The following is a 12,269-nucleotide window of genomic DNA, read 5'->3' as shown; positions in this document are numbered from 1 at the left end:
AGGATTACAGATGAAATTGTAATTCCCTCAGAGATGACATAGGATTTAAGAGAGCAGTTGAAGAAAATGGGCAGTGCATTGAAGAATGGTTAAATGATTAACACCAACAAATGTCAGGGTAATCGAAAGTTCAAAATGGTTCAAATGGCCCTGAGCACCATGGGACTTAACATCTGAGGTCATCAGTCCCCTAGAGCATAGAACTATTTAAACCTAACTCTTCTAAGGACATCACACACTTCCATGCCCGAGGCAGGATTCGAACCTGCGATCGTAGCGGTCGCGCGGTTCCAGACTGTAGCGCCTAGAACCACTCGGTCACCCCGGCCGGCTAATCGAAAGTATTCAAATTAAATCAGACACCAAAAGCAGTAGAGGAGTATCGCTATCTGAACGGCAAAGTAACTGATTTTGGTCGAAGCAGACAGGATATAAAATGCAGACTGGGAACAGAAAGAAAAGTATGTCTGAAAAAGCGAAATTTGGAACAGTGAATTTAAATTGCAGTTCTATAAGGATAAGAGCTGAAACAACAAATTAAAATTTATGTCAGACCAAGGGATTGGAACCTGTGTCTCCGGATTATTAGGAAAGTGTGCTAATCTTTTCTTTTTTGTCTATTTCCCAGCCGGCCGAAGTGGCCGTGCGGTTCTGGGCGCTGTAGTCTGGAACAGCGAGACCGCTACGGTCGCAGGTTCGAATCCTGCCTCGGGCATGGATGTGTGTGGTGTCCTTAGGTTAGTTAGGTTAAAGTAGTTCTAAGTTCTAGGGGACTGATGACCTCAGAAGTTAAGTCCCATAGTGCTCAGAGCCATTTGAACTGATGTGGCTGACTCCACGTCCACAAATCATGTTTACACTCTTTATCCAGCGTCGTTAGCATTGCCATCACTTGCATCCTACAGTATACTAAGAAACCTCCTCCACTGTCCTCTCTCTTTGCTTCACTATTGAAGCTTTTATCACATAATCTAATTTGTACTGCTTCTCTAATCACAGAGTCGCGAAAGTTAGACTGGGTTGTTCAAACACAAGTTATGTTTATTTGACAGATTGTGACCATCCACAGCTGATAATTAATTTTCCACAGTTTAGGTGACTGTGATTTTTGACACAGCGACTGGTGACAATCCATATAGACAGCCCAACGTCAATGCTTCCACACTCGCAGGGAATATTATAAATCTGTCGCACTCTCAGTCCTAGATAATCTTGAACGTGTCACAATATTTCCTTGATTTTCCTGGGTGAGCGAAACATTAGTCTGCCTCTTTAGGACTCCACCTATCTTACTATTTCTTGCACCGCAGAATGGAAGTCGCCGTGTTTGTCCTCCTGCGTTTGTTGAAAGGCGTTGTGTCTTGGTTTCACCTACAATGATGACCTAATATCATGAACCGAAAACCCATTCTTTCTGAACACCGACGTCAGAGGATTCATCTCGGAGCTGGGGAGCTCCTTGTCTAAAATAGTCCCAGCTCTGCGTATTGAATTGTTAAGCATAGCTTTCTTCTGAGTTACGCCCATTGAGATATAGGCCTGTATGCATCGGCTTTCGATACACAGAATGGCTAAATCGTCTACCTTCTTCCCATTTGACTAATACGTCTGAGAAAGGGAATTTTCGGTCCTTCTCCATCTCTGCGGCAAAACTTATGTTTGGGTGCATATTGTTCATGTACAGTGCCTCACAGCCATGCGCCCAAATTAAAAACGCACCATCAACATACATAAAAAAACAGGACGGTTGGAAGGGGTGCGCATTATTCAACTTTTTGATGCCAATTATGTAGGTAACTACTTGACCGTCCTGTATTTAGGAGAGCCGACGGCACTGATGGTTGGTCCTCTGACGAAACTGTACAGAATTTGAGGCCATACAACCTGGGTTACCCAGGTTCTCTTGGTCTCAAATTCTTTACAAGTTTGTCGGAGAGGCTAGAGAGCTTTAATAGCTCTCCTGTCTTCCTGCTCAAGTAATGCCCGATAGATAGCGCAAACGTAATCTACGGGTGTAGGTTCCACCCTGTCCTCGGTATGCACCACTCTCCTGATATCATCTTGACATAATCCTGCCGGTCAGACGCCGTCCTTCTGATATAAAAATTGTAGCATCTCCAGTTTCATAAAAATCTTAGCCTTTGACAACGACGATGGTGGCCATCTTCGAAAGCTTAGGTTTTATCTGAAGTTCCACGTGGCAAGTTTATCGAGAATTTTGTGTCCATGAAATGTCTTAAACGATTATTGCTTATGATTTCTTGGTATTACGAGAAATTCAGACGGTGTGTGGCATTTGTGAACGTATCCAACTTTTACAGGTGGCAGTGGAGGCTGTTGGTAACATCCGCACGGTGGCGGGTCTCTGCCGCGAGCGTCAGTTCCACGCCCAGTACCTTTCAGAGTTGCGGCCAGCACTGCATCTTGCTGAACACATCACGCATGTGCGTGCAGCTGCCTTCAGCCTTTCATGGAACATTAGCACTTTTGCCTACGCTACGTGCTTGTATTATGGAGCAACACTCGTCCATGCTGACGGTGTGCCCTATCAGGACGTCTTCAAGTGAGTAACCGCTTCTTCCCTGCTCCGGTGATAACCTTCCCGTTGGGTGCCCGTAAACTCCCTTTTCTGGATTTTATCACCCATCTATATGGAGACTGAATGTTACGAGGGGTGTTTAATAAGTAGTGCAACACTTTTTTTTGGGAAAGCAGGTCGATTTTGTTCAGGATTCCAATACACCATACTTTTTCCCGCTCTGTTGCGTACAAAATCTTATGTTGCAACGTAATCTCAGTTCAGTACGACGGCCTTATGCCTTCTTAGCGGGAGGGCCAGTATACCCGCATAATACCACTCTACTTTTTGACGTCGGAGCCATCGTCTTGCTGCATCAGAAACCTCACCAATCATCCACGCTCTGCTTCCCGCGGAGTGCATCCTTCATCTGGCCAGACAATGGAAGTCGGAAGTTGCGAGATCCGGGCTGTAGGTTGGATGAGAAAGAATAGTCAAATAAAGTTTTTCGAACGCTTTCGGGTGTGCAAACTTGTATAAGTCTCTGAATTGTCATGGAGAAAGATTAACTCGTTACCATTTTTGTGGCGGCGAACACGCTGAAGTCGTTTCTTCAATTTCCTGAGGATAGCACAATACATTTCCGAGTTGATAGTTGCAACATGAGGGAGGACATAAAACAGAATACTCCCTTCAGATTCCCACAAGACCATCACCATGACTTTACCTGCTGAGTGCGCTCCTTTAACTTTTTCTTCGGAGGAGAGGTGGTGTGGCGCCATTCGACGGATTGCCGTATTGTTTCCGGTTCGAAGTAACGAACCTATGTTTCGTCGCTTGTGACAAAGTCCGACAAAACTGTCACGATCAGCCTTGTAATACGAAATTCCGCACATATGGCCCGTCGTTGCTCTTCATGGTCTTCTGTGCGGCACCCAGCAGGCACAAACCTCTGGGTACCCAAACTGGTGGGCGAGTGTGTCAGCACTACAAACAGAGACGTCCAGTTGAGCAGCGAGAGGTGGTTCATTGTGATCTACCGATCATCTCGTATGAGACTGTCCGCACGTTCCAACAATGCATTAGTTACAGATGTGGGCCGCCTACAGGGAAGGTCTCCGCGATGTTGCGATGATGACAAGTGCCTCGCCCATTAACTCCCTGTGTTTTTGTTAACTACCGTGCCTTCGCAGATATTCAGCAAGCACCTATGAATATCTGCAATGCTCCTGTTTCCCGCAAAAAAAAGAAAGAAAAGTAGAAAACTCAGTGACAGCTCTCTGCTTGGAACGTACCTGCCTTGCCTTACTTAACCCATTTTGAAGACTATATATTGCCCTGTGACCTACCGGAACTTCATGAAACTGTGGAAGCTGCAGTGGAAATAATCCACGATGTTCCTCAACAAATTCCGCGTTTTTTTCAAAGGAAACTTGTCGAGGAAAAAATATTGGATTTCTTATTTAACGCCCCTCGTAATTATTGGATTTGGCAATGTTATAGTTGAGGGTGAATGGACACTCTTCCTGTCACCCCACATTTTCCCCTTGGAACGGAATGTGTATAACCCAACTGCCTGCATACAGTATTATCCTATGTGAAAATGTACGGACGTTTTTTAAATGAAACTTCCTGGGGGATTAAAACTATGTGCCGAACCGAGAGTCGAAGTCGGGGCCTTTACCTTTCGCGGGCAAAAGCTCTACCGACGGAACTACCCAAGCACGACTCACTATCCGTCCTCACATCTTTACTTCCGCCAGTAACTAAGCCATGTCTCCACAACGTCCTTTCTTCCAGGAGTGCCACTCTTGCAAGTTTCTCAGGAGACGTTCTGTGATGTTTGGAAGGTAGGAGGCGAAGTACTGGCGGAGGTAAAGGTGTGAGCGTGAGTCGTGCTTGCGTGGCTCCGTCGGTAGAGCACTTGCCCGCGAAAGGTATAGGTCCCGAGTTCGGGATCCGGTTCGGCACGAAGTTTTACTCTGCCAGGAAGTTTGATATCAGCGCTCATTCAGCTGCAGAATGATAATTTCATTCCGGTTTTCTAAATGCTTCCGAATCGTGCAACTGAGGCGGAATGCGGGCACCAGCCCGGTACTTATTTAATCTGATGTGCGAAACTGCGTCCAGGCTGGCTGGCCCTTGTCATTAATTAGATCTGGGGCCAGTGCACCTGCCCTAGTCCCCGCACTACGGAAGGGGCTAGCTAACGCGCGTAGCTATTCGGGAGATTCGTGTAGCATCCGAATCATTTACCTAATTTCCAAGCTTCTCTACTTTTTCGTGAGTTTAATACATTAGTTCATTCTGCTTGGAACTCATTCCATCCCTCCAATATCTTAACCTCCAAACACAAAGTCACTATTAGCCTTATATCTAAATCTACTTATCAGGTTATCTATACGCTTTACCTAAAGTTCTTGTATCTAGCAATTTCCTCTCTTTACCATTCTCACAACACAAACTATGTGAACATATTTATTCTTCTTTTAACACTAACACACTTTTATATTGCTCTTGCTATCTCATTGTCGGAACATCGCGCATCTTTGCTACTAGTTTCATGTGCAACAAGGATACACCTTATATTAGAAGATATTTACTATCTCATCACCATCACGACGTCAACTGATCTCCAGTATCATTACCTATATTTCTTCCTAACCAATTCTACTATTCACTTCACAAAGCCCTCCATGTTAGTGAGACAGAACATTTTTAATTATCTTCATTAATACTGTGTCTAATTATGTGTCCCACATTTCAAATTAAGTATATTCACGACTTTGATAGCAATAAACTCATTAAATTACACATTAACAATTTCTTTGACACACATCGTTTAGAATCGAATATTGAATATTTTTGCAGCATCCGGTCATACCATCTGGATGAGAGTGAACAGATTTGGCACAGCGCAAATAATAAAAGGTGGAGGTGCCGGGGAGAAGGAAAAGGAATTAATAATGTACACTGCATCGGGGCATTACGCGGAATCAGCGATGACGAGGGAAAACTTCTATCAGAGAGAAATTCGAATCCAGCATCTGTTGGTACTGGGCAGGTACGTTAACTACTACGCCCTCCGGCACACAGTGTGATCGCCCCCACGTGGACTATCCCTGCACGCCTGCCGGCCTACACACATTCCCACAGAGTGCCAATACCAGGAGTGCCTGTCCATTCTTCCATGCTCACTACACTGAGATTCCCACAGGAGGTCGGACGCAACTGTACATCCACACTGGAGGCCGTGGACCCACTGCCCATCCACGCGGAACAGTTATATGAACGTGTGGTGTCAGTTCTTTCGGACATGTCCAAAAGAACACACACTGCCGGCCTACACACATTCACATGGAGAGCCACTACCAGGAGTGCCTGTCCATTCATCCATGCTCGCTACACTGAGATTTCCACAGGAGGTCAGACGCATCTGTGCATCCACACTGGAGGTGGTGGACCCACTGCCCATCCACACGGATCAGTTATATGAATGTCTGGTGTCAGGTCTTTCCGACATTTCCAAAAGAACACACACTGCCGGCCTACACACGTTCCCACGGAGTGCCACTACCAGGAATGCCTGTCCATTCATCCATGCTCACTACACTGAGATTTCCACAGGAGGTCGGACGAATCTGTAGATCTACACTGGAGGCAGTGGACCCACTGCCCATCCACACGGATCAGTTATATGAATGTGGGGTGTCACTTCATTCAGATGTGTCCAAAAGAACACACACTGCCGGCCTACACACATTCACATGGAGTGCTACTACCAGGAGTGCTTGTCCATTCATCCATGCTCGCTACACTGAGATCTCCACAGGATTTCAGACACATCTGGGCATCCACACTGGAGGCGGTGGACCCACTGCCCATCCATGCAGATCAGTTGTATGAATGTGTGGTGTCAGTTCTTTCGGACGTGTCCAAGAGAACACACACTGCCGGCCTACACACATTCCCATGGAGTGCCACTACCAGGAGTGCCTGTCCATTCATCCATGCTCACTACACTGAGATTTCCACAAAATGTCGGTTGCATCTGTGCATTCACCCTGGAGGCGGTGAACCCATTGCCCATCCACTCGGATCAGTTATATGAATGTGGGGTGTCACTTCATTCAGACATGACCAAAAGAACTCACACTTCTGGCCTACACACATCCCCACGGAGTGCGACTGCCAGGAGTACCTGTCCATTCATCCATGTTCGCTAGACTGAGATTTTCACAGGAGGTCGGACCCATCTGTGAATCCACACTGGAGGCGGTGGAACTACTGCCCATCCATGCGGTTCAGTTATATGAATGTGTGGTGTCAGTTCTTTCAGACATTTCCAAAATAACACACACTGCCGTCCTACACACATTCCCACAGAGTGCCACTACCAGGAGTGCCTGTCGATTCATCCATACTCGCTACACTCAGATTTCCACAGGAGGTCGGACGCATCTGTGCATCCACACTGGAGGCGATGGACCCACTGCCCGTCCACGCGGATCAGTTATATGAATGTGTGGTGTCAGTTTCTTCGGACGTGTCCAGAAGAACAGATACTGCCGGCCTACACACATTCCCACAGAGTGTCACTACTAAGAGTGCCTGTCCATTCATTCATGCTCGCTACACTGAGATTTCCACAGGAGGTCGGACGCATCTATGCATCCACACTGGGGTCGGTGGAACCACTGCCCACCCATGCGGATCAGTTATATGAATGTGTGGTGTCAGTTATTTCGGATGTGTCCAAGAGAACACACATTGCCGCCCTACCCACATTCCCATGGAGTACACTACCAGGAGTGCCTGTCCATTCATCCATGCTCACTACACTGAGATTTCCATAGGAGGTCGGACGCATCTGTGCAACCACATTGGAGTCGGTGGACCCACTGCCCATCCATGCAGATCAGTTATATGAATGTGTGGTGTCAGTTCTTTTGGACGTGTCCAAAAGAGCACACACGACTCATTCACGTTATAGAAAGGATATCTTTCGTAGGTAAATACCGTGGAGGCCTAACTCTATTAACCAAACTAGAAACAGACTGTTTTAAGTGCTGAAAAAACACCGAAACGGAGAATAATTGGGACATAATACGGTAAGACTAATTTGTGTAGCTCCATTGCCAAATATTTACGAGGCAAGTGCTAGATAAATTCGTTCTTGTGAGTGTGTACTTCCAGTCTGTCTGTTGAATGTATACGCATTTCTAACAACTTTCACCAGACGATAATATTTATGTATAATGGACTGTATGAATTACCTTCAGATTACACAAATCTTCAACTGCTGAACAAATTTTAAAGTAATCACACTAGAAAATAGTAGTGCTAGTATCTGACGCAGGAAATGAGTACAAGCGATTGACATTTTGCTTTCCCTAAAGATTAACGAAGATGAAACATATGGCTCCAGGAACAGCAGAACCTAAAAGTCGTTCATAAAAATATATCATTGTGCAATGGATTGCTAACTTTTTTCATGTAATGGATCAGAATTCCATGTTTTTAGGGACCCTTCCATTTTGCCGAGCTAGGAAGGCATTTCATAAAGAAGCTGCAGCATAATTCATTAAAACAGAGCCTCGGAAATACAATTAAGTGCAGTGCAAAACCACACATTAGTGACTGCCATGCCTTCTTTTCCTTAGCCAAAAAGTTAGCGACATCTGAGCTGTGACTTTTATCGGAAACAAGTTAAATGTCTTGTGAAAGCTTTAATCCAAACTCATTCCAGGTATCGAACGCAGATTATTAGGAAATCTATAAAACGATTATGCGAAATGAACAGTATTTTTGACCGCTATCTGTCTGTGCTAGCGATTACAGACAAACCTTACGCCGTACTAGAGTTACGTGACGATGGAGGCTATGTATGTTGGCGACCGGAATGTTCATCTGGGCATCTGTGCCTACTCCACTGGTATCTTTAATCAGTGGATTAAGCTGACGGCAGGCAGACACTGTCCATTCCGTAAAGCTGCTCTTCCAGGTCCTTTGCTGTCTCTGTCAGAATTACAGTGTCATCGGTAAACCTCAGAGTTTTCATTTCTTGTCCATGGATTTTAATTCCTACTCCAGATTTTTCATTTGCTTCCTTTACTGCTTGATAAACATACAGATTGAATAACGTCGGGGTTAGGCTACAACCCTGCCTCACTCCCTTCTCAACCATTGCTTCCGTTTCATGCCCCTCTACTCTTACAATTGCCATCTGGTTTCTGTAGAAACTGTAAATAGCCTTTCGCTTCCTGTATTTTATCCCTGCCACTTCCAGAATTTTAAAGAGAGTATTATAGTCAACATTGTCAAAAGCTTTCTAATAGGTCTACAAATGCTAGAAACGTAGGTTTGTCTTTCCTTAATCTATCTTCTAAAATAAGTCGTAAGGCCAGTACTGCCTCGCGAGTTCCAACATTTATACCGAATCCAAACTGATCTTCCCCAAGTTCAGTATCTACCAGTTTTTCCAATCGTATGTAAAAAATTAATGTTAGTATTTTGCAGCCATGACTTATTAAGCTGATAGTTTGATAATTTTCACACCTGTCGACACCTGCTTTTTTGGAATTGGAATTATTATATTCTTCTTGAACTCTGAGGGTATTTACCTGTCTCATACATCTTGCTCACCAGATGGTAGAGTTTTGCCATGGATGGCTCTCCGAAGGCTATCAGTGGCCTTAATGGAACGTTGTCTACACCCGGGGCCTTTTCTTGACTTAGGTCGTTCGGTGCTCTGTCAAATTCTTCACGCAGTATCATATCTCCCATCTTCTTCATCTACGTCCTTTTCCATTTACATAATATTGCCCTCAAGTACATCGCCGTCGTATAGACCCCACATGCCCCTTCAACCTTTCTGCCTTTCCGTCTTTGCTTAGGACTGGCATTCCATCTGAGCTCTTGATATTCATACAAGTGGTTCTCTTTTCTCCAAAGGTCGCTTTAATTTTCCTGTGGGCAGTATTTATCTTATCCCTAGTGAGATAAGCCTCTACATCCTTACATTTGTTCTTTAGCCATCTCTGCTTAGCCATTTTGCACTTACTGTTGATCTCAGTTTTGAGACGTTTGTATTCTTTTTCGCGCGCTTCATTTCCAGCACTTTTATATTTTCTCCTGTCATCAATTAAATTCAATATCTCTTCTGTTACCCAAGGATTTCTACTAGTCCTCGTCCTTCTATCTACTTGATCCTCTGCGGCCTTCACTATTTCATCTCTCATAGCTACCCATTCCCCTTCAACAGTATTTCTTTCCCCTGTATTCGTCAGTAGTTCCCTATCGCTCTCTCTAAAACTCTCTACAACCTCTAGTTCTTTCAGTTTTTCCAGGTCACATCTCCTTAAATTCCTACCTTTCGGCAGTTTCTTCAGTTTTAGTCTACAGATCATAACCAATAAATTGTGGTCAGAGTCCGCATCTGCCCCTGGAATTGTCTTACAATTTAAAACCTGGTTCCTAAATCTCTGTCCTACCATTATAAAATCTATCTGAAATCTTCCAGTGTCTACAGGCCTCTTCCATGTATATAAGCTCCTTTCACGATTCTTAAACCGAGTGTTAGTTATTATTAAGTTAAGCTCTGCGCAGAATTCTATCAGCCGGCTTCCTCTTTCATTCTTTAACCCCAGTACATATTCACCTACTATTTTCCTTCTCTTCCTTTCCCTATTATCGAATTCCAGTTCACTATAACTGTTAAATTTTCGTCACCCTTAACTATCTGAATAACTTCTTTTATCGTATTATGCATTTCTTCAATCCCTTCATCATCAGTGGAGCTAGTTGACATTGTTGTAGGCGTGGGTTTCGTGTCTATCGATCTGACATTCCACGCTTCAATCCCTAGAACACCAGTTCTTTCTCCTGATAACGAAGTCCTCATGAGTAATCCCCGACTGGGAGACTATTTTAACCTCCGGAATATTTTACTCAAGAGGACGCCGTCATTATTTAACCATACAGTAAAGCTGCATGCCCTCGAGAAAAATTACGGCTGTAGTTTCCCATTGCTTTCAGCCGCTCGCAGTACCAGCACAAGGCCGTTTTGGTTAATGTTACAAGGCCAGATCAGCCTATCATCCAGACTGTTGCCTCTGTAAATACTGAAAAGTCTGCTGCCCTCTTCAGGTACCACACGTTTGTGTGGCCTGACAACAGATACCCCTCCGTTGTGGTTTCACCTACGGTACGGCTATCTGTATTGTGAGGCACTCAAGCCTACCCACCAACGGCAAGGTCCATGGTTCATGTAGTTAAGCCACTTAATACTCAAGTCTGATGCGTCATCAGAATACGCTTAGTGGGCTGTGCATTAACTATTTTTTAAGCGGGATAAACACCTTATTTAACTGATCTGTCTTGAGAACTTAGACCATAATGGTTAATTGCGTGAATCTATTTTCTCGATACTTTTGTTTTTCCAGAGTGGCTGAAGTTTTGATATGGGGTACCGGCACCATCGCAAGTGCCTTGTCCTGCGGTCCCAGATTGAGGAAAGGCCTAAGATCTGCTTCCAGAATCTTTAATCTGTTGGAGCGTCGACCTTTGGTAACGGACCCGCAACATCCTACAGATGACACATGGGTGAGTTGTGCCGTTCAAATCATACTTGCGTATAAAAGTGGCATGTAGAAGGTGTAAAAGGAGCTTTGTAAACAGAACTGTAGAGCCTTGTCAGCAGAGTAAAACAAACACTTTCATGTGTGACAAAAAAGTCGCAGGTGCCCCTTTAGGTAGCCATGAAAGGTTTGACTCCCCTTAGCCCAACGTTCACAGTAGTTTTGACTGCTTCGTAGGAATCACATTGACTGACCCTGCTGAAATTGTTGTTCCTCTATCAACAGAGAATTATCATAAGCATGGGAGCTGGTATTATACACGATCATTTGACTGAGCCATATCTTCTGGCTACCACATTCGGTGGAGAAAATTACCGTATCTTTCTCCGTGAATTACTACCAGAAATGTTTGAGAATGTCACGCTGACAGTCAGGCAACGATTATGGCTCCAACATGATGGGTTCCACCAAATTTTATTGTTGACGACAGACACCGTTTAGACTGTTTTCACCAGTTGTTGGATTGGGATGGGTGGGCCATCATTGTGGCTACCACCAGTTCCCGACCTCAATTCCATGGTTTCTTTTTGTGGTGAGAGATGAAGTGTTTGGTGTGCAAGACATCGGCCGGCACTGCAGAAGAGCTGGTAGTCCGTTTGGCTGAAGCTGAAGACATTGTTCGTGAAACACCTGGAAGTGTTGAGGCTGTTACATAGTCATTCGCACACAGATATCAGTCGCGCATTGATGTAAACGGACGACATTCTGAGCAACATCTGTAGAACAATATTCCTTATGACATCACAGTTTGGATACCGTCTTGGAAAACCACTAGCGTCACAGTCTTGATGGAACCCTATCGGAGAAACAGTGTACTTGTGATGCTTTTGTGAACTGTAAAAGGGGTTTCTTTTTATCTCTTCTAAAAAAAAGTAGAGAGTAAAGTTCTGCTTCTGATCTTGGGCGGGTCACTTGGGGCCGACCGTCTGCCATGGCATCTTCTGCCAACAGTGTGACTGTGTGTGGTATGAAGGATAATGTGGTTAGCATACCGCTTTCCCGGTTAAACACTCTAAAATTTTGCACACTTGTAATTTTGCAAACATTTTTGTTAGATCCTATTTAAAATGCTTGTGACGATCGGAGTAAGACATCAAGCACTCTATAGCACT

The 12,269-nt window shown here is 44.5% G+C and overlaps 1 protein-coding gene across 1 annotated transcript in view; it reads left to right on the top strand.

Annotated features, from left to right (window-relative positions):
* Window positions 1–12,269, top strand: part of LOC124606255 (ATP-dependent translocase ABCB1-like) — a 150,669-nt gene that overhangs the window by 117,920 nt on the left and 20,480 nt on the right. Inside the window, exons 14-15 of the mRNA XM_047138232.1 lie at window positions 2,322–2,563; window positions 10,963–11,122. Coding sequence (XP_046994188.1) covers window positions 2,322–2,563; window positions 10,963–11,122 — 402 coding nt within the window. The remainder of the gene's footprint in view (window positions 1–2,321; window positions 2,564–10,962; window positions 11,123–12,269) is intronic.

Source organism: Schistocerca americana, chromosome 3 (genome assembly GCF_021461395.2).
Source record: "Schistocerca americana isolate TAMUIC-IGC-003095 chromosome 3, iqSchAmer2.1, whole genome shotgun sequence".
NCBI classification, from domain to species: domain Eukaryota; kingdom Metazoa; phylum Arthropoda; class Insecta; order Orthoptera; family Acrididae; genus Schistocerca; species Schistocerca americana.
The sequence above is the reverse complement of the archived record's forward strand: the minus strand, read 5'-3'. Positions and strand labels throughout refer to the sequence as shown.